The sequence below is a fragment of the Toxotes jaculatrix genome, chromosome 5 (genome assembly GCF_017976425.1).
Source record: "Toxotes jaculatrix isolate fToxJac2 chromosome 5, fToxJac2.pri, whole genome shotgun sequence".
NCBI lineage: Eukaryota > Metazoa > Chordata > Actinopteri > Toxotidae > Toxotes > Toxotes jaculatrix.
In genome coordinates this window covers 5372211-5396085 of record NC_054398.1, presented here as the reverse complement: position 1 = coordinate 5396085, position 23875 = coordinate 5372211, and the positions used below count along the sequence as shown (strand labels likewise).

The window sequence follows — 23875 nt, the reverse complement described above, 5'->3', positions numbered from 1 at the left end:
TGACTTGGAAACTCTGTAGAGATTTGCCCAAAAAAACAACATATGTAAAGTTACACAGTGGTGGAACAGGAAGTTTAGCATTTAGCTGGAGCAAATGAATGTCTGTGGAGGAGGAAGTCTTTGTTGTACCATCTGGGATCCCCTGTTCTCTAAATCCCTGGCCTCCAGGATCACAGGTACACACAAAAATGAAGTCCTGCTTGGCTAAAATAACACATAGCACATAAAACTACAGGATAAGGTGCACGTTGTTTGTTTACACAATGTTGAGCTAATGAGCAAGTTTTTCTAACACTGACACACACACAGACTAGAGAGAAATGCTGTGCAATTTGTTCACTTTCAGTCGTTCTTCTCCCCAAGTCCAATACAACCAGTTCTTCTGTGGTTGAATAGTATATAATTTGTATTAGTTTGTTGTAATTTGATTATGTACATTAAAATATAAATATGCAACATGTGAGTACAATATAACCTCAATTGTATTTTGACACAGCTTCCCTCCACAAGACGAGGCCACAAAATTAGCTGTTACTGCAGGACCCACTTTAGTGGTGAGAATTCTCTGACAAATCTCTAATTAATCAAATCAACAAAACCATGCAGTGAACCTTTCGCGGTTCCTGAGGAAGTTGTAAACTTTGCACAGTAGACAGGTTGGTAACACAGTTGTGTGGACACCCAGTGAGCAGAGCTGAAAGAGCTGGTGTGTGGCTGAAGAGACCGAGGACCCCTGCTGTGCTGACTCCAGCAAGCAATGACTTCCCACAACCAGGAGAGGGCAAAGCTGCGCATGTTTCAGCTGCAGTGTTTTGGCTTGTTTGGCCTGTCCGGGCCTGCACAGCTGCACACTCACTCGGACTATTCGACCAAACGGCAGTCAGCTGATCATATCTCCAAAAGGACGCTCCTCGGTGATGCTACCAATAAGTCTCATCTCACTGAATCTTAATACACGGTTTGATGTCGTAAGAAAATAGGTCACTACGCGTCTCTTTTTCAGAGTTTGTTGTCACAACACCACTGATAACAATCTGTGGACTCGCCGTGAGGAGCACATTTAACTGTCGTGTTTTGATGACGCCATCAGTGGGACTTTCCGGATACGTCACTCGGAGCTTCCGAGTTATTAAGCTAGCTCTACCTCTGTGTTCATGTCGTTTGACAGTGTAAACGTCGCTGCGTTGCTCTGGAGTATACACCAAGAGAGACCATGAAAACGCCAAAGGCTCCCAACGGCGCCGAAAGGTTTGAATATTGAGACGTCGTTGTCAGGAGCGACGGTCAGACCGAGAGGCGGAATGTCAACAACGCGGCCCCTCCTCGGAATGAGACGAGTCACCGAGCTAACGTGCCCAGAACAGCCGAGCAGCAGGCTCCCTGCGTCAGCCGGCAGGCAGCAGCAAGAGGCCCCCACCGTGGACGAGTTTACAGTTCTAGAGGATAAAGAAGAAGAGCTGAAATGTGCCAGACCTCGAGTGGAACAGGTTTTTAAGGTAACGTTCACCATTATCGGTCTGTTGGACCACACGGGACAGCCACACGGCAGCAAAACATCACGGCAGATATGGCTGCAGCTCAGAGGAAACAGAGACGACGTGTCAAAGGCAAAGGTGAGGCTCTTTAATTCAGTTTCACTTGCATGTTCTTTACATAAATCATCAGTCCACTGTCGCACATAGCTGATGCCACAGACACCCAAACAGCCGGCTACCACATGCCGGCTATTCGGATGTCTGTGGCTGATGAACAGGTGGATCAGGATCCTGCGATTGACACCAATCTCCGCTGTTGCTTCAGTACACAATATCAGAGCTGGGAGATAAAACAGTATAAAGATCAGATATGGTTTGAAACATTTGTTTGTTGTGTTTGTGTTTTCCTGGTTGACAAAGGCTGCGCCGCAAAGGGATAACTTTGCCGAAGTTGTTGTAGCTAAGAGAAATAAACAATGAATATTTCCACTACATCCACAATACAGTGTCTTCTTAGACACAATATCACCTACTCCTACTTTAGATCAGATATTATATGAAAGTAACAGTTATCATAACGTTTCCAAAATATCAACACACATTTCACATTGTGGTAACTAGTCACAAATGTCATGACATTTGATTTTGTCAGTTAAGATTTTGACTATATCACAATCAGGGCAGTTTAGTTTCAAAATTACTTTTAGTTAGATCAGTTTACAGTTGAATATTTAAATGAAGGCAAGTTCTAATTTGTCGCTGTTGTTTGTTAAATAAGTTCAGACTTTGCCCAGTTTGCTACACACATTTTAATTTGTACAGATCTGTGAAACAAGCACATTTAATTATGTATCAACAAAAATATTTTGTGTCTGTGGGAGGAAATTGGAGGCAAAATTTAAAGACAGTACAGTTGCAGTAAGAGTGGTTTCACAATACAGGCAGGTCTGTGGAAGGGCTGCATTACTAGACAATCTAAAGCAGGGGTGTCCAAACTGTCCCACAAAGGGCCGTGTGGCTGCAGGTTTTTTGTTCACACCAAACAGCAGCACACCAGACTTGACTCATTTAATCAACTGATCTCAGTCTTCAGACATCAGGGCAGCAACTTCCATCATCGATTAATCTGCCCTTTTTTGTTTTCAGTGAACCACTTATTTATCCTTTAAAATGTCAAAATATAGTCAAAAATGCCTGCTAAAATGTGCAGTGTTACAAGAAAACATAATGCAATGTTAGGCCCCCTTGTATAAATAGATCACAATACACAGATGTGTTTTTGATTGTCCATACCATTCACATGATTAATTTCAAATTAGTTTTAGCAGTTTGTGTATGTGTTTTTCCATCTTGGAGACACGTGTACAGACATGATAACATACTGTATGATTTTTGTTGTTTCTTTTTTTAATTATCAACTTACTCGTATTGTGATTACCTAGTTAACGAGCTCACCGTATTGTGCTAATAGAAGTTATGCAACCCTTACTTCCGAAAATTTTTTTGACTAGAAATGACCATTTAACTTTTTGTGTGGGGGATCTCCATATAGGAAGTTATGTCGTTGCAGTGTTATTATAGAACTGTGTCTGACTTCTAGATCTATAGATGCCAGTATTCATCTGTCATGTGAACACATTATTCCTTTATATCTGCCTCTGTGTATCATGCACTTAATTTGAAGCACTCCTGGATAAACAATGCTCGGTGTGACTCAATCACGGTGTCTGACACTAAAGTCAGTGTGAAACCCAGCCATCGCTTTGAAAGTCATCTGGACCTGAGATGCATTTAGAGATTATATACTACGCGTACTCTACGTCACTATCTGTCGAATTTATTTTTCTTTTCTGTGTTATTTCCCATTCAAGAGAATCTTTCACAGTTCCGTATCTTGTGTCATGAGTCTCACTTTTGTTCGTAAGTTGCTTCCCCTGTAACCAGCTGTTCCAAGCTCTGCCAGTCAACCAAGAATGTGATGTGGAAAAGGGAGTTTCACCGTCAGCCTGTTCACCTCATCATGAGGATGACACAGGAGTCATAAATGACTTCCTGCATATCTGTACCGAGTTATGTTGATGCTTCCCCTGGTTTGGGAAATCACTGCCATTATTTCCATGACTGCTTTTCTTGTCACGTAGTTTCTTAAGCTTGAAGCTGACTAACCATGACAAAAACACTGCGCATTATTGACAACAGTCCTAACCGTTATTTAATCTGTCAACAAGCTGCCACAGTTTGCTGCTACTTCTCACAGCGTCAGCAATACAGTTAGCATCTGACTGAATTTAGTTTTATTATCTAAAGGTTTGATGCTTATACCTGAATTAGGAAGCACAAAACAATTTGGGAAATGCGCTGATTCAGTTTCTTGCAGAGACGTAAATGAGCAAAAAGATCAATACCACTCTCATATCTTTACAGTAAATATGTCACTGTAAGCTACGTACATTTAGTAGTTAGCTTAGCTTTGCATAAAGACCTGAAATGGGGAAACGACTAGCATGGCTTTGTTTCGAAGATAACAAAGTCTGTGTACCAGCAAATCCAAAGCTCACTGATTAACACGTTATGTTGTATGTTGCCTTTTTACATGGGGTCACTTGCCATATTAAAACTTCCTGTAGTCTCCACTGGTTGCCTGACAACTGGCCTGGATATGGTCTCCTCATGTTACGCTCAGCAAGATTAGCACATTTTCTATAATAACTATTTGTTTAAGTGAGGCAAGTAGTTTTTTGTTGTTGTTGTTGTTTTCTTTTGTTTTTAAGATCTCGGAGACCCTTGTGTTAAATGTAGCATCACTGAAATGAAAAGTATGTCGTCAGAATAGTTTTTGTCCAGTCACTTATATTACTGTGTTTTGCTGTTGATAAAATGACTGATTATTTCTTAAATCATAAAACCAAAATATAAATTTAGCCACCCTGTTTCCCATCTTCATCTATAATGTTTGTTTCTGACCTAAATCTAATAAATGTTGAATATTTTTCCAGTACTGTCACTGACTGTCGGTTAACAAATACCTCACCCAAATGCAGTTGTTGGGTCATAGCTAAAGTGAATGTGAGTATTTCATCAGAGAGTGAGCAATGAGTTTGTAAAGTATCAGTTTCAGGGTTGGTTTTTTATGGTGTCATTTGGTCCCACATGTCCTGGCAAGTTGGGAAAATTAGGTTGGGCAAAGATCAAGAGGCAAGTTCTTGTTAAAGGGTTGATTCACCTAAATTATGGGGGAAAACATATTTTCCCATGTACCTCATATAGTATCTAGTCATGCAGAAAGCTGGTTTTATTTGGTCAGGTTTTGAGATTCATCCATTTCTGTGAAATTTCCTTTCAACCCAATACAGTATACATGAATGGAGTTTCATCTGTTGTGCTTGCATCGACTTCTTGTCAGTGGTGTCCCACCTCTGACAAGAAGTTGTGTCTCTGTATTTCTGGATAATCCACAGACCTCACTGTCAGCTGTTTTCATCGGGACTCTTTCTTTGGCCGAAAGTAGTAATCGCAGTAGTTTCTTTTTCTCCTTACTTTCTGATTCGGAGTCCACAGAGAAACAGTACAACTTTCATCTAGTGTGTATCATCCAGGATCCAGCCACGATGATGATAAATTTCTATATTTGGAACGTGAGGTGAGGACATAGGGTAGGCCTCCATGTAAGTCTACATGTTCCTTTTTAGGGGGACGGGACTTGACAGGTGATCTGTTCATCTGGTTTCAGTTAGTCATTCTACTCAAGAATATGTACCACATGAAAAAAACTAAAGTAGAAGTACTTACTGATAAGCTTTTATTGATAAGAGTTTGCGTCCAATAAATGTATGCTAAACTAAAAACCAGATTTCTATTTTTACTTTTTTAGTTGTAACTTATGAAAAAGCTCCAGCAGAGTTTTCTCAGCCCATTTGCAGAGAGCTAGACCCACTGGAAATCCCGGCTCGTTTAATTGGCTGTTTCATTTTAAAAGCCACACCCGAATATTTGTGACCTGGTTCTCTTTCAAGTCTGATATCCTTTCCTTCCTTTTTTTTTTCTCTCCCTTTGCGCCATTGTTGAGTCATTTTACATTCTCAGTTCGAAGTCGTTTTATTCTTTCTTTTTCTACAAATTCACCCTGAAGAAATGTGACACAGTATCTGTAAGGAAGTTACCGCACCCACCTGCAGATGATTCATCCAAACATTTCCCAAAGCGAAGAGGTTCCCTGAATCAATGACAAGTGTTAAGTTTCAGCACATGTCAGCTTTACTGCTCTACAGTGAAATGTCGGGACGTGTGTGTGTGTGTGCTTCTGAACCAAGAGACGGCATACCAGCAATTTTGGAAGTAGTCCTGTAACATTAATGTGTATATTTCATTTTGCTTAATGTGCTTTACTCTGAATTTTGCAGATATCACAGACATATTCTTTAGGAACGTGTGCCACTATTTGTTGTACTGTAGGACTCTTGTCCCTGTTGGGCTTCTGTAGATTCAAGCACATTGTTCTTATTAGCTAGTGTGTGCTTTTGTTTTACTTTCTAAAAGGCGTAAACCATTTTCACTGCTTTGTTTGTCAAAGTGAAAGAAACAGTACCGTCATATATAGTGATTATACTTGTTTAATTAACGATGCGGTTGTCACTTTCTTGGCCTTGTTATGCAGGAATATGTTCGAGGACTCTGTGACCCAGAACTGCAGAAAGAGGAGCGGTACCCAGGGGACATGCACTGTATCTTTGCTGGTGCCCGGGGCCTCTTCCTGGACAGGCTCATACGGGACACAAGTGCCGAGGTTCAGGTGCCTGAGCCGGGCCGCCTGCGGCTTTTGGGCCGAGCTGAGCCTGTTGTGATGGCCCAGAGCAGAGTTCAGCAGTTTGTAGCACTATTCCAGGTAGGGATCTGTCATCACACACAGTTTTATTATACAGCAGTTTAGCATAGTAGGTGGATGGACATTTTTGTGCATCTGTTTAGGCGCCTTCTCTCTTCACCTTTATGTATATCTGTAATTTGTATTTTGATTGTAAATCTATTACTTAGAGAAGGCTTTCAAACTTCCAAAGCTGAAACAGTTGGTCAATTAATCGGTTAATTGATTAGAATTAGACTTTTGAAGACATCAAGTTAGAATATAGGAAATGGTGATGGGCATTTTTCATTGTTTTCTTTTTTTTCAATGGCATTCAGTAAATGATTCACTGACTAAACTTGGGATGAAATTAGGAAGATTAATTTATGATAAAAAAAATAATAGGAAGTTGCACCCCCATGAAAAAGATAAGAAAAAATATATTAAAGCATTACAACCTGTGCTACCACACACTCAAATCTGTGTGTGTGTTGTGTCTAGGAGAAGCGAAGTCTACCGAGTGACAGAGAGCCAGCAGTGAAACGAGCGTTCAAGTCCTTTGTGGAGGAGCGGGATGATAACTACACTATGGAGCTTCTTCTTCTGCCCAGTGCCCTGAAGGAAGAGTTACTGGGACTGGCTCACAGCCCCACTTGCACAAACGCATCCTCCTTGGTTCGTGTTTGCCTTTTAATGTGATTTATTACAGTACAGCGTAACCACAGAGTCCAGCAGACACTTGAATCCACTATAGAACAAATCTAGACAGAACAGTAAAAATAAATCTGTAGTTGGGCTTATAACCTCATACTGTTTAATCTAACCTCTAAACATTTTTCGTATGTGTTCTGCCACAGATTAGCCAATACACATACAAGTAAAGGGTAAAGATAAAGACTAAAATAATGAAAAACAGACCTTTAGTAAATGGCTCAGTAATCAATGGGGAAGAATTAAACATTTAGAAACTAAACAGTGGGACCAGCACTGTAAACGCAAATGTCTGTGACCGACTGACTGACTCAGTGATGAAGTTATTCCAATACTCTGCCGGTTGGGTTCCCCAGTGGTCGCTGCTCTATCAGAATGAATTGGTGTGAACAGTGATACATCATCAGGGGGCATTTACAGGCAGTGTTGCCAACTTAGTGCCCCTTTAGACCCCTTTAGCGACTTCCTGCTTTTATTTTAAAAAGCTTTTTGGACAAACTTTTGCTGCCTTTTGTAGGAGAGAGTCGTCAGAGCACGAGGTGGGGCTGTCACTTATTGAGACCCATGCCAATTTTTGGCATTGTTCTGTTGGCATTCTAGTGTAACCACAGTGTCAATAAAATGCACACATAATATAGTAGTGGGTGTTTAAACATAAGACCTTTTAGGGATTTGAGAATGATGAGGATTCCTGCCAGGCTTAAAACTCGTGCGTAGTGAAACAGTTTCATTGAAAATCGGGCTTGTGGCAGAAACTGCTGATGTAGGTGTACAGTTATTGCCTTTCTTGTTTCGGTTTCTGTGCGAATGGAATCCATTTTAGCTTGCGTTTTAAAATCTGGTGTAACTGAATTTAACATGTAAACGTGTAAAAAGTTTCTTAAAGCTACCAGTGTCACTTTTAGGCCTTTATCATCTTATGAAACTGAATAAAGTTGAGGAGCGAGTCAAATCATTTTGACGGCCCGTTCAGTAAGTAAAAGAGGAAATTTCATGCCTCTATGCACAAACTCTGGTTTTGCTAAGGAGAACGACACAGGGTACACAGGGAAGTGCAGTATGAAACATGACCAAAGAAAGTCTTTGAGGGGAACTTTGACTACTTTCCTATTGGCATTTTGTTTCCTCTTCCAGGCCCAGCTCAACCAGACACATGTTAGCATGGTAGAGGTTGATCAGGACCGCTCGCAGAGCAGCACCCCAGTGACGGAGCTCTCCAACCGCATCCTGGACACTAGCTTTGAAGAGAAAGGGGCCGGGATGGGATCTGTCGGCGGTAAAGCAGCAGGAGGAGGGATAGGTTTAGGTCCCGAGGTCATCCTGCTCAACGGCACTCGGCCCTCGCACAAGCGGCGCTCATCTGAGAGCGAGACTCGGGACACAAAGAGACAGTACTCTCTGGAGCGAAGGGACGAGTCACCGGAGAGAGCGAGAGAGCGGGAGCGACAGAGAGACAGAGAGGGTCGGGGCGGTAGTAGCAGCTGTAGATCCAAAACGCCCTCTGCTTCATCGTCGCTCTCCTCCTCAGCCAAAGCAAACACGGTCGGTCCGATCATGCTGGACTCCAGTGAGGGCATCTCAGATGACGGAGAGGCAGTCAGTCCAGAAACCAACCTCCGCTGCCTGGTCAATTTCTTCAGGTAAAGGTCCTAACAGCTTTAAGTCTTTGCAAATGAATCTGTCATTATTATCTTAGGCTTGTTAACTCATTATTTGTTAACCAGTTTCGTTGTACTCCTCAATTTCGTTGTACTTTTGTACAAAGTATGATTGTGCAATGACAATAAAGATTTATCGTATCTAAAAAATTGTTAGTTGCAGCCCTAATGTTTTCTGTTGAGGGATAGATCCTCGTGTTCACGTCTGTCTTCAAACAATGCTCACATCTGCATACAAAGACTTGCTCTAACTGTTACAGCCACCAATGACTATATAATGTACATATGGGTGGGATATGAGTGTTTAAAGACAGAGTGAAAGCCACTCTTTAACACCACTCTCAGTGCAAAATCAAACACTGTTAAAACTCATTTCCTCCAGAACCATGGGCTACCAGCAGGAAGTGGTGGAGCGTGTTGTCAAGGAGACGGGACAGACGGAAGATACCTTCCTCGTCCTGGAGAAGATCGTCGAGGAGACCAAGCGCTGTGAAGAGGGATCAAAAGGGGGGGAAAAAGAAAGACGACTGAACTCTGTGCGCTCCCCTGATATTCCCTCCTCATCGTCCTCCGCCTCCTCTACAGTCTCTCGACTCAGAGACAAGGAGCGTGAGCTGAGCAGAACGTTTGGGTCTAAAGAGAACATTAAGCCCAACCAGCATGGAAGCAGTAGCAACGGGCTGGGACACCAGAGGCAGTGCAGCGGCAGCGAGACGAGCACTCAGCAGGTATTTCTCTTCTCACAAAGACAGTGCTCAGCAGTAGTTCAACATTATTTTTTCCTTCTTTTCCTTTAACAAAACAACAAAATTGAATCTAGCAGCTTGGACTGTGAGAAGTTCCTGGATAAGTTTGAAGGTTTGAAATCATAGTGCAGTGTAGTCTGGATTTAGATTTAATTTTTTTTGTCTTTGCATGATTTAGATGACAACTCATCATATTTTTCCTTCGTTTCACCAATGAAATTTGCATTTTATTAGTCACCTCATTTCACATTTACATCTCTCATATCTTAGCTCCCATGACACATTTAAACGTTTTCTTAAAAACCTTCATCTCCCCATTTTATTTTCCATCTTATGCTCTGATCTCTCCATCTCATCACTTCAGACCATTTCCTCTAGATGGCTTTATATCTTGTGACTCCTCTTACTGGGTGCTTTCGGTGTTACGCACATGATATTATGAAGCATGATGAAAATATAATTCTCAAATGAAATGGTTTATTAGTTTCAGAAAGTTTTAAATAGCGTTTTCCATTCTCGTTTCAGGCAATCACTATCAAGAGGAGCTCCAGTGCTCAAGGAGGAGCAGGAAACTACGAAGTTATTACCATTGACGATGACGATGACGTCATCCACACGGATACCAAAACAGCTGATGGTAGTATGTCCCGGATGATGAGAGTTGCACACCTCGACACCCACTCGGGATCCAGAACAGACTACCTGGCGCGGGGAGGGGGCAGCGTCTCACAGAGAGACTGCCTGTCAAGGGTTGGGACTCAGACTTTAGGAGGATCGGTCAAAGTAGAGAGTGTGACAGCGCTGCGCAGCACGCCTCAGTGGCTGACTGCCACCAACACCTCCTTGGCTTCAACCCCCAGTGTAGGTATTACCCTGAAGTCCCCCTCCACCAAAAAATGGGTTTTGAGTAACGTTACTTCACTGGTTTTCTAGTTTTGGCCGGCAGTCTATGAGTTTGATAATAGAAGGTTGTTTTCTTATGGCTTGGTATTCAGCCTGCACCAGTGTGATACGGAAACCTAAAACCCCCATGACTAAGAATGGAGTTTTTGCTTAAATGTGAAACATCTTGTGTTCAGTAGTTAAACTTTAAAATGAACTAAAAAATCAACATACATATTTTAGGTTTTTTTGTTTTTGTTTTTTTCCTGTTTTGTTTTTTTTTTTTTTTGAATGAGGAAGAAGGAGTAGACGTTATTGGTGGGGAAAAAACATATCAAACACACAGTATTAAAACCCGTGACTGTTGTTGCTGATTGGTTTATGTCTTAAAATATGTCACGAAGGGGTCTTTTCATGTTAGTGCTGCATCAAAGGGATTCATTTTCTGGGACTTTTGCTGGATTTTGGAGTTGGAAAGTCAGTGAGTTGTCAAATCAGTGTTTGTATAATTAAACAACAATCACTGGCCCTACTGACGAGCCATCTCTGGTTGTTGATTTGATGTTTAAAGGGTGAGTTTTACTTCTTGATGAAACTCATGGGTAATCACTCAAAACAAGACCCTAGTTGTGCAAGTAATCACAGTATTAATTAATGGCTTTTATTTGTCCTGAATTTTTTTCATTTGAACTAAGATATGTTGGTACAGGGGACTTTTCTCTGTAAATATATGCTTTTATTCAGTGACATATGTTTTCAGTTTGTTTGTTTGTTTGTTTGATACTATATAACACTGTACACTCATGTAGGGCTCACACACATATTCTGAGCTGGAAATGAGCTGTGATCTTAAATGAACTCACTACAGCGAGGGCTTGGACGGCTTTTGTTTTCTTGTTATGAATCACTTCTTTGTCTTTCTGTTAATTTACAGCTTTTTCCATCTTTTTTTCCTCCTCAGTCAGCTCAACCCATCAGCCGGCCCTCGGCCTCTCCCTATCAGACCATCGGCCACACGGGGTTTCACAGTGGCGGGGCCCGGACTCCACCTGCAAACGACCCCCCTGCGCCACCGGTGACTGGTTTGGCTCGTTTCCATCAGTCACTGAGGACTCCCTACACTCTGAAGCTGCCGAATGAGCCTGGGCGTCCAGAGCTCAGACACATTATCATAGATGGCAGCAACGTGGCTATGGCGTGAGTCTGCGCACACACACACACACACACACAGAACAGATAAGCCCAGAAACCCAATACTGGCACAAAGCAGCATGTAGAATAAGGATAAGTCTAAAATGGCTTTTTCATACCCAAAAAAAAAAAAAACAAAACCTCAGGACCTCCTTTACTGTGGATTTCAATATGCAGAAGTAAACAAATAAACATTAGATTCAGCAAATAGGAATCAAGCATACATGCAAATTAGGTCTCTATGATTTGAATAACTCAGCTTCTCAGTGAGAGCATAAAGCTCTTTCTTCATGCAGCCTTGTTTCGAAATCTCTCTCGTCCTTTGGTGCCTTATCACACTTTTTAATCAGATGTTAGTCGGATGTGGCGTTGTGTTAACGACAAAGGTTTTGAGAGAGTGCAGTTCAGGCTGCCACGTCAGCCTTTAAGACAGCACAGGCATGGATTTGTAAGAGCAAAATAAAATATTGTTATTATAATTGAGGACAGCAAATGACACTATGAGCCACTTTTATGAATTACTTTCTTACAATGGTTCTAATAATTTTCCATGTTTGAAATCATGTTTGTCACTATGATATTTAGCTAGTAACGTTTAAAGTAATTTTACTCTCAAATTTACTGTGTGATCATGGCTCAAAAACGAGATCATTTGCCAACAAATTGAGTCTCATTTTAGTCATTTAGTGTCATACATGTTTTGATGTTGTTTTGAAAGTTGAAGGAAGGCTCTGACAGGATGATCCTTCACCTCCAGGTCATACTGAACAGGTGATGGTCTGCTCTCAGTCTGAGTTTGCACTCGGGGGATTCAGACTGCCAAAAGTAGGCACGAGCAGCTTTGATCATTACAAGTGTGAGAGTCACTTCTGCTGGCTCAAACGTAGTTACTCTATTCCTCTCGGCTGCTCAAATCATCTGATGCGATTCTGTCCTCCCTCACGGGCAAATCTAATTCTGCTCTCACAAATTCCACGCCAGAGCTCTCGCAAAGGTCGACTGGCAGACTGAGTAGCACTCGAATTGTTTTGTGCTCTCTCAAATCTTTTTCTGTCAATATACTTCCGTACTCTGACAGCATCATGGGTAGCTAGGGGGATTTTTTTGTTTATTTTTGTCAAGATTCTGCACCAGCCATTAGTTTAGCTCAGAGGGCGTTGTTGTCATTCCTTTCAGGTTCAATTTCTTTCACCGAAGTCACAGTTCTCTGGTGTGAAATGAAAGTAAAAATACAGAAACATTTGACCTTAATCAGACGTGGGAACTTTCAGGACATGTATCAGTGGTATTTTGCATTTTTAGCATCACATTGTTCTGAAACTGTTTTAAAATTTTGTGCCAGCTCTTAACCTGGTTGAAAAAGCAAGATCGGTAGGAAACAGGCAACGTGAAATAGTCTGCCTCTGAATCTCTGGTTCACTATGGTGGCCCTTTGAGCGGGGCCCGTAACCATAGCAACGGCAAATGCCGTCACAGGCCACAGGACAGGTTTAGACTGGGGTTTACCGGCACTTCTCAACAAGTATAGAAGTATTATCTGTGACCCAGATGTGACAGAGATGATTTTAGTTTTTAAGAACGGTTTTAGGTGAATCACCCATCAGTTCCTCTGAACATTATAAAAACAAAATACCTGGTAAAAGTGGAAAAGTATGTCAGCTGAAATCGCAGCACATTCTACCGAACTCAGACTCAGCATTTCTTACTGGTATCATTGTAAAGACAGAGGGCTGTAGCTCCTGTGATAAACATTAGTATATGTGTTTTGAATGGTGTCACTTCCCACACCTGTGGCGCACACATCACGTTTTTCCTTTTACAACTGAAGCCATCAGCCTTCCCATCAATGCTGCCCTCATCAGCAGTTAAGGTTACACACACATAGTCAGTCACACTCTCAAAGAAACCATCTGTTACAGTGTGTAGGTCACAGCTACAACCTTTATTGTGTAGGTGCACCAAAACTTCGCCCCCACGTTCACATAATGCTGTTACTCATCACTTTTGAGTGTGTGTGTGTGCATGGCAGAGCAAAAGCAGGGCGATATTGATGCGTGGGGGTGGACTGTGGGGGTGTTTTTGAGAAGAAAGGCCTTTTCTAGTAAAAATCCTTGTTTGCAGTTTCTGTTTTATCCAGAGATAGTGAAACAAAGGAGGACCATTCTTTTTGGGCCTGTGCTTAACACTCAAGGAAGGATGGAGAACAGCCCGCTGTTGTTTTTTTTTTTTTTTCCTCCCTCTCTGCTAATGTGTCATCAGATGACCTTGCCTTGACTTCTCACTTTTGCAACCACTTCCTTTCACGTTCTGTGCTCCGCCCTCTCTCCCTCCCTCTACCCTTTCGGCCTCCCTCCTTACTTACCAGAAGTATGCCTAAACAGAGCATCAATTTCTGTCAAACAGGATGAATGACCGTAACAATTTCATCATTATTGTATTTAATATGTATTTAAAGGGAAAGTAGTGCACATTGAGACATGCAGTTGTAAGTCTGATGGGCCTAAAAATCCAACTGAGCTGTCTCTTTGTTTATTTTAATTAAAAATGTCCATGGCTTGCCTTAAATTACTGGAGTTGTTCCCAGTGCAGGTTTGAGGATTGGGTGGGGGTTTGTTGGGATATGTAAAGTTATTCTAATGAGCTCGGTGATGTTTTCCCTAGTCAGGTTACGTCCGTGTTTCCACGGCGATGTTACAGGTTGCATAATCTCTTCCCGCTGTGGTGTCATACATCACTTTCTCTTTCAACAGTCAGTGGAACTTCCCCCGATTTCACATTGCGGCTCTGACCCACAAACCGTAGTGTGTGTGTGTGTGTGTGTGTGTGCGGTCTTGATTGTTGGTTTGTTTGTGCACCTTCTACCATGTGTAGATGCACTGCACACGCACTGGGACAGTACTCTTCCACAGTGTTATCACTTCAGTGCCATCACCATTAGACACTGAAGTCACATCAGACACTTGAGCTTCAGCAATATCAGACTTTCCATGTTGCTTCCACGTTTCTCCTCTTGTTTTCTCATGGTCATGAAAGATGTACTTATTATTAAATGATAATGTTAGTCAGTGTTTTAATGTGGATTAATGAGGTCAGTACTGCTCTGTGTTCCTCTGCGTCGTCCATGTTCAACCATAGATGCAGCTACACCGACTAGCTTTAGCTTTTTGCGTCATTATTTTTTGTCACGCCACTCTGCAGTGCAACGAGCAGCCACCCAGATATGCGTCTCTGCTTTACCACAGCTCATGTGAGGCCAGATTGCTGAACAAGATAATAACCCAGCACTTATACAGAACAGAAACACACCGACAGAAATTCACATGACGAGGAAAAGAGAGTGAACAGAATCTCCATTTGCAATTAGAAATGTTTTTTAATTATTTCTTCAAAAGCTTTGGTTGTCAAAATTCTCTTCTGGCACAAGTCTGACGTCTTTGCTGCATCGGATTTACCGGTTAGTTGGCCATTCGGTCTTGAAGCGTTCCATCACAGTGAAAATGTGAAACTCTTATGAAGAAAACAGGAAATTATGACAGTTGTGAAAGATATTTTTTGCTACTAAACGGTTTGAACACGGATTAGAAAAACCTCATGTGTTACATCTGTAAGTTCAGAGTTGACGCACACAGTCAGACATTCCTACCGAAAATAATCCTGTTCAAAAGCAGATGTCACCAAGAAAAACAGGTTGAGTGATTATCACAGTTTGTCCTGTGGTGATGATCAGCGGCAGGTTTGTGAGGCCTAATGATGTGGCAGATAAAAAAAAAATTTAAACCCAAATAATACTATATATAATATATATTTATATGTATTTATTATATATAATATATATATAATAAATACCCCCCCAAAAAATCCATTTTAAAATAAATTATTGCCAAATAGCGTTTTGGGTCTGCGACTGGCAGCAACAGCAGCAGCAGCTGACTTCCTGTTCAGTGAGGCTGGCTGCTCTCAGGGAGTTTCTCATCTCTGTTGGAGTTTGTTGTTTGTGTTGTTTTGTGGTTTTCTGCCCTAGCTACCCATTTGTTGTACTACAGCTATCTGACGTGTGCATACATACCGTTCACGTCACCTCAAACAATCTGGGTCAGCTGGTGGTGTGACGTGCAGTGTGTGTGTGTGTGTGTGTTTGGGTTCTGTTTTGTATTGAGTATTGCTAAACTAACTGGCTGGTTTGCCATTACTTCTGTTGCCAGAGAGACCATTGAAAGTCCATTTGAAGTTAAGTGCTGTCCTACTTTGAGCAGTACCTTATTTGCCTAATTCTGTTTTTATACTCTATTGATTTTTTTCTTTTTCTGATTCCATAATGCCCAGAAGTGCATAAATATTTACCTTCCGCAAGAGTGTGAAATTTATGCACTGGAAAGTACCTTTAAAAATTTCACAGTAAAACCAAAAAAAAAGTGTCTGTGGCATGTACGCTATTTTCTACCGCAGTGCAATGTGTCGCATGTTGTAGATGCAAACGTTTCTGCTGTGCATTTAACAGCTGTTGGCGATAGGGTCAGGGTTCGATAGCAACTACAATTCAAAGATTCTGTTTAGATCTGTGGTCAGCTGTTGTCAGGCATGAAGCCAGAAATACACGTTACTAAATCAATCAACACTGACATTAATGAAGCTGTGCTAATTAATTTTCACAACCTGCATGTACAGCCTGAAAATGGGAGGAGCAGAAAATATAAAATATTGATTATTGGTTGTTCTGGAATAACAGCTGAAACATACTGACTTTTACTCCTGATGTTTCACAAACTTCTTGAACCATATCACAGTGGTCCTGATGCTGTGAAACTGTGAGCTTAATGAACTGAGGATAGTGATTTGATCTGCATCAAAGGTTTAACTGGGACTTTCCTGTATTTAATGAGGCCACAGTCAGGTGATCGTTTCTCTCGCAAAGAGTCGCCGCTCTCTTTGAACTAAAAAAAAACACAGTTAATTAGCTGGCGTCTAGTGATGTTACACAGTGATGGGTGATGTTGTCATTCACAAACAATCTTTGGCAATCTTTGAGTACAGCACAGACAATAGTGTCAGTTTAGGCGAACAGAGTTAGCACATTAGCTACAGCTGATATGATCTGCTGCCAATGACATTGGTCTTTGCTAATAAAAAAAAACTATATCACAAGGAAAAGAAAAGGGTTCTGTAAGAAATTCATTAGCTTAGGAGCTTAACAAATCCAGGTATTTTGCCAATTTCAATCTATTTTATTGTTTGTCAAAAATGTTCACATTTAATGTGCAGCCTTGTTTCTCCTCACAAACTAAGTTATTCCTCTTTATCCCACTGTGTCAGGTCATATCACCAGAAACCCTGTGTGCAATACAACTTATTTTCTTTACCTCTTATTTCTTCACTTATAGCTTAACTTTATTAACATCTATTTTTATCCAGTCATAATCCTCAGTAATTTAAAAAAATGCACACTGTAGTGCTTTCAAATGTATTTTTTCATTGTCTACACATTCCCCTTTTCCTCGTCTCATCGTGTCACTCCTCTCCTGCAGACATGGCCTTCATCGGTTCTTCTCCTGTCGAGGCATAGCACTGGCAGTGGAGACGTTTTGGAAGCGGGGCCACAGGGAGATCACAGTATTTGTACCTCAGTGGCGTCAGAAGAGAGACCGACTCACGACAGGTACACAAAAAAAAAAAATCCCTTCATTTGAACCACCAGTTCCTACTGAAATATTCCCATTGTCACATAAAAATACATCAAACAACAAACTCAGAGCCGGTGTTGTGAATATAAGATAACACTGTAATAATAGTTCACCACAGCAAGCAGTTAACAGACCAGAATATTAGGTCACTGACACTGCTACGTCGGCTAGCTGTGTCGGTCACGTGACCCTTCGACGCTTTGCAGGTCGAAGCTGTCCTTTGATGGTCGCTCTGTTTGAGCATGTAGCATCTAAACAAACCTTTTTGTGTGTGCATGTGTTCTCATTCTCATGTAATATGAATGTAATTGTTATTTTATTACAGAGCAACATTTTTTAAACCAGCTAGAGGACCTGAGGCTGCTTTCCTTCACTCCCTCCAGAGAGGTCTGTGGCCAGAGGATATCCTCACATGATGACAGGTACACACATGATGACAGGTACACGCATTCACACAGGTACACACCCACAGTTATATTTTATAGGAGGGAGTCGTATAGGGGTGGTTAATCGGTCCAATGTCCTGATTCGATTCGATTACGATTATTGAGGTCTCGATTCGATTACCAATCGATTACAGTACTCCAAAATACACCATAAACGTATTGCACCATTAAAAAAAAAACAAAACAGTCAGCTACTGAATTACACAACTTCTCTTTTACTGAGAAACATCTCAAAGCACCTTCAGTATTGTGTAGTATAGCTGTAACTTCCAAATTAACTCGTTTTAGACGTAGTCTTTCACTGGGGCTAATTTTGTTGTTGTACGTTGATTCGGTGGAATGACAGACTTCAGGCCGTTGTCTTGGATTGGATTGGCTGCATGGATTGGTTGGTTGCTGGTTAATAGTTTTTCTTTGTCCATGTCACGCACCTCTCATCTCGCTAGCATAGTAAGCTCGCTCGCTGGCTCTGTTGCAGGGTGTTTTGTTATGACTGTTAGTCAACAGCTCCGCCTTGCAGTTAAATCCTGTATGACAGCCAGTAAATGGAGAGCCACTGCAGTGTATTACAAAAAAAAAAAAAAAAATCAATCTTTCGAAATTTAGTAATCGTCTCATAATCGTCCATAATATAATCGCGATTAATCAAGAATCGATTTTTTTCACCAGCCCTGAAGTTGTGATACTTGATACTTTATATCTAGTGTTGCAGGTACAAGAGATTCAGTCACAGACCAGAGGTGGGGAATTGAACTTTGTTATTTTGGGGATATTTGGTTTCCATTCACAGCATATTTCCTCCTACGCAAATATCTCACACTGGGTCTTCTTCTCACACCCTGCCCAACACCAACAATAGTCATACTGTATTTTCATAAAGAGACAAATAAGCACACAAGCAAGAAGACAGACTTAATAGATGTCTGCTTTATAAAAGTTATAAATTATAATTTAAAATACTGCAATAATTGTACCTTTTTGTGATTCTTGGGCAGGGGTGTAGACCAGATGGTGAGTTTTTAAAGCCAAATCTCTCAGCAACTTTTAAAATTGATCACAGATATATGGTTAATTTTGTGTGAGTGGGTTAGTTAAATCAAACTAACAAAACAAAAAAAAAAAAAAAAACTCATGCAGACCTGACACACAAGACGTTCCTCTGGCGGTGGATTCCCCTGTGTGTGGACTTTGGCAGCCGAGCTAGGAACAAGCCTCTGACCTTTGAACACAGGGAAAATCCTGATTGTCTAATTCACACACACTCGCTTTCTCTCTCAGGTTTCTGCTCCACCTCGCGGAAAAAACAGATGGGATAATTGTAACCAATGATAATCTGAGGGACTTTGTCGACACCTCTGACACCTGGCGCAGGATCATTCAGGAGAGGTGATTGCATGTTGTGTACACACATTTCAGTTATTCATTCACTGACAGGGTCCATTACCCAACATGCCACTGGAAAATCCACTGAGGCAGCCTGCCAGCAGTTTCCAGTGTTAATGTTGTATTTGTTATTTACTGCCAGTTCATTTACAGCATTTACCAACAGTCTCAAAGTGCTAAAAAAATAAAAGAACAAACAATTTTTAATAACATAAGCAAATACAATTTCAACTATAATGTTCTGCAGTTTCACTTTGATTTTAAGTTAATATTTAATGCTTAGGATTTAATATTTCTACTCACCATGAGTTGATTTGACTAAAATGTGAATTTACTTTTCCGAATAAATTCATATGAAAGGGCTGAGGTACCATATCTTTATGGTGTCCAAAAATATGCTGATGAAGTCCTTTGGTTCATGGAATAACGTTGATCAATATAATGAGGAATGTTTGCGTTGTTGTGTTACAAAACTTTCTTGATTTAAAAACAAAAAAACAAAAAAAAAACCAAGTAATTCCCAGCCAGAAAACCACCAGAGGCAAGATGAATACAGAATACAGAGAGGGAGATTCTGGTAGTTTCCTGTGAGATTGTGTCGCCCTCTGTTGGTTGTTGTGCAGCACAAAAGTTTCAGATCTCGACTCACAAACTCAAAACCTGTTTACACAGGAAACCAGCATCTGACACGCTCTACTGGTTCAACCTGTGTGTCTCATGTGACACCATATGATGCTGCTGTCATAGGTTAATTCCTGGTTGTCTCCATTTACACAGACTGCATCTGTACTTTCCCTCAGTTTCCATCTCTTTATCTCTCGGCTGTGTTAGAATAGTCTGTTTGGCTAATGTACATCCACTTCAGACCAATCTGAAATTAATGAGTGTGTGACACAGTTTTCCTGATCCAGTAGCATTTTTCAGCTTTTTGTATTTTATAAATTGACATAATGTTAGAATTGCAGCTGTACATTACTGCTGTTTAAAGAATTCACCATTAATCCCAACGTGTAGTTAATTTACTAATAAGATTAATTCTTTACATACACAGTTGTGATGCAGTGCTGGAAAACTTTCACGAAAAAGTCCAACTGCTCTCTGCAGTTTCAGAACTTACAGTTCCACGACTAAAAATAGAGTGGCAGTACACTGTGCTGAGTAGTACACAGATGTTCATGTATCATCTGATCACTGGCTGTTAAACTGTTTAAGGGAGTGACTGATTTATTTCTCCCTGAGTTAAGCCACTCAGCTACTGGACAGCTCCTGTTGCTCCTGTGCTAAATCAAATGGTTACTTGTACAGATTATGTCGCTATATGTTACCTGTACGTATTTTGATGGTTAAGTTAAATTATAAGCTGAGAAACTGTTTAGTTTCTTTGAATTTATGGAGCTTGTTTAGTATAATACACAGCCTGTATCACTGCCTGACAACACATGTTTAGGCAGTTACCAAACTGATAATGCAGATATTGTTTGGATTTGTGTTTATTTGTGAGACTGATCCATGAAATCATCTGGAGAAGAGTTTGTTCTTACCTGTTCATAGGTAGAGAATACAGGTTTTTTTTTAATCATATATATTAGTTTGTATTGCATTGTTTTGTTTTGTTTTTTAAATGAAAGTCCTGTTTCTTTCCTTGTGACTTACAGGTTGCTTCAGTTTACTTTTGTGGAGGACCACTTCATGATCCCTGATGACCCTCTGGGGAAAGACGGACCTTACCTGGACGTCTTCCTACGTAAAGACAATAGGTATAGGTAATGTAATGACATGTAAATACTACATGTTGAACTGTTGTTGGGGCTTGTGTTGTCGTAAATGACTGGCCTGTTGTACGTGATGCTCATCACACTCTCCCCCTCTCTGACGTTTTCCTCCCGTCAGGAGAACTGCACTCACTCCTCCACCTCTAAGACCCCCAGATTTCCGGCTGTCCTCACAGCAGCAGCAGCCACTTTACGTCCAGGCCCTCCATTCTGCTCCTCGGACCCCGGCCTCCACACCCAGGCCCCCTCCCTCCCTAATTCCCCACCCGATAGTGCACTGGCCCCACTCCGGTCCCCCTGAATGGCACCCACCCCGCCGTTCCCCCTCACCCTCACCCTCGGCTCCGCCCCAGCGATCGCCGGGGGAGACGTCAGAGTTGAAGAGAAAGCTGTACGACATCTTCCCCGACCAGAAGCAGCGAATCGACCGCATCCTCAGCGACAATCCGTATATGAGAGACCTGAACGCACTGTCGGGGCTGCTGCTGGGATAAATAACTGGCTCTGTCATGAATCAGTAAACACACACACACACACACACAATACTTACACAGACTCACAAGAATATACATACGTGTCAGCATAAATATAATTTATTTTACCATCTCTTCCACCCTGGACGTCATGGAAAGTTTATCATCATTATTATTATTATTATTATTATTTTACATTAAGACTGATCATCAAACTAGCTGCTATTGGCAAAAAGTATTTTTTGGGATGTTTTGCTCTGCACACAATGGGTTTTCTTCTCCAGAACCTTGTTTACCATCAGACTTTCAACACCTTTCACAAGCTCAGAGCTTTTTCTTGATAAGATTATTGACACTGGCAGGTTTTGCATGTCTTCATATGTTCAATATACGACTTTCACACTTTGTCGTTGTTCTGGAACAGAATTAATTCACTGTCAGGCAGCAACAGGGTATCGAACCAGACACCAGTGAACCGTTCCAGCTGTTCAGGATCAGCATCAGCAAGGAAAAGCTTCACAGTATCACTCTTTAACTTAATTTTCTTGACAACGCACTTGTTGGACATGAGTGTTACAAAATCGGCTGTGATGTCTTTTATCAGAGAAGCGTTTCGGGAAGCATGATGAGGTCATTGGCTTTAGCATCAAACAGTTGTTAGACAGTAAACCCACAACGTTAATTTAAGAAGCAAGAAAAATACATATGAGCCTATTAAAGAAACAGATTTAGATGTGTTTTAAGCCAACATTTTGAGGTGATATGGATGAGCAGTCATCACAACCTGTAGCTTTTTTTCTTTTTAATTATTTCAGATATAGCTCACTGTGTGTATATATCCAGCCTGAGCTCATCTCATTTATCAATCCTTTTCATTAATTAAAGCACCACTGCTCGTCTCTGTCCCCTCAAAGTGTTTCCTGGTGTGGCTCAGTTCAAATGAAGTTTTTTTTTTTTTTTTTCCCACTCCACCAGTTCTCCCTGCAAAGTCAGTGCAATTGTAATCTCATGACAAGTTTCTCAAGGGACCATTTTTTTCTCAATGAGAAATTTTGTCCTTTAAATCCCATTGGATTCCCATTTAAGTTCCCATTGGTAATAAGTATCTCAAGAATTATGTTTTTTTTGGCAAGAAATTTTTCATTTGCAGACGCTGTCTTAATAATCAGAAGAACTTATTATTGTGAACTTGTGTATCATCGCTATGACAACCCCCCAGCCCTTCATTAGAGACTTATTCTCGTTATGGACTTGTTTTGCTTCTCAAACCTGATGTTTAAAGCTGTGGAAGACCTCAGGTGCTAAAGCCGAAGTTGCTGTTCTGATAATCTGTTGCTGAACATTGCCTCAACAAGAATTTGATATTCCATTGTTCCAGAATGAGTTGTTCCAGTTAGATACACTATTCAGCAGTGTTTTCAGGAGGTTACAGTTACTAGTTCTTCATCAGCATCAGCCTCGGTCTTTAGGCAATACGTACAGCCGTCCATCTGACCTCGGATGGAAACAAACACTACAAGAGTTTGGATTAAACCTTTGTTGATTGAATTAAATGGCCTACTTAAGTTTGAAATCACACAGGCTTAAGTTGGCTCACCAAAAAAAAAATAACATTTGTAGTTAGTGTTTAATAGCTGAATTTAATGCACTGGAGGTAAGTAATGATGGAGGGAGTAAAACAAGGTTTCATTGAATTTTCAGAAAGCTTGTAGTGTTTTGGGGTTTTTTTTTACCCTCATACACCCAGAGAATGTGGGACGCAGCTTGCATATTTGATGTGCATCTGAGTTTTGTAATATACAAACACTTTATCTCCTTGTAAGAAAAGAATCTCTGCACAAAATCTTTACAAGGTGTCAAAAATAAGTTTTGTTCGTACTTGCTATGTTGTTGTTGTAAGGATTACTGAAGGACTTCTCTTTTGTTGTATTATAATTCTTTGGTGTATATTGATTTCTTTTTTGTAAATACAAGCATTTTTGGCTACAGTGCACATATGGTTTTATGTATGTGGAAAAAAAACCAAAATAAAAATGCAGCAGTCCCCATGAAACCTTTTTTTGCATGCCTGTACAGTGTTTACTGTTTATCCTCCTGTTCTCTCACCTGCAGCATTTAAAACTATTTTTTTCTTTAAATCTATAAATGTTTCAGGGGCAACATTACTGTGATGGCCAAAAGTTTTGTATAAACTATTAAAAGGAACAGTTCAACATTTCATACGGGAAATGTTCTTAATGTTTTTTGTTTTTTTGTTTTTTTACCTAGAATCATGAGAAGATTTCTACCACTAATGCCTGTATGCTAAATGCTACAGCCAGGAGCCAGTTAGCTTCCTGATCAGGATATAGCCTGGCACACAACCCCCAGTAAAACCGGAAGGAGTGATTTTTATACTTTAGTTTTGTACAGGTTAAACAAACAACATGTAACTTGTTAATTAGTGAACTTTAGAGGTGCTGGTACGTGGATTCACTCAGCGTCTAGAAACAGAATTCTACATGCGTTGTTTTCCATGAGGCTTAAATAACTGCGTTACTGACAGCATATCCAATACTTTACTCTGGACTGTACCACAGGAAATGTGTGCGTAACACAAGCCATAGTTGCCCAGAATCTT

At 40.8% G+C, this 23875-nt stretch overlaps 1 protein-coding gene across 1 annotated transcript; it reads left to right on the top strand.

Moving 5' to 3' along the window:
• The first annotated feature begins 1090 nt into the window (after positions 1-1090).
• n4bp1 (nedd4 binding protein 1) lies at positions 1091-23308 on the top strand. The gene is made up of 12 exons (XM_041038280.1): positions 1091-1613; positions 6130-6357; positions 6817-6990; positions 8161-8666; positions 9067-9412; positions 9956-10291; positions 11274-11509; positions 17026-17156; positions 17507-17603; positions 18906-19013; positions 20666-20767; positions 20901-23308. Exons 1-12 carry the CDS (start codon positions 1302-1304, stop codon positions 21274-21276), a joined length of 2952 nt encoding a protein of 983 aa, XP_040894214.1. The 5' UTR covers positions 1091-1301; the 3' UTR covers positions 21277-23308.
• The last annotated feature ends 567 nt before the right edge of the window (positions 23309-23875 follow it).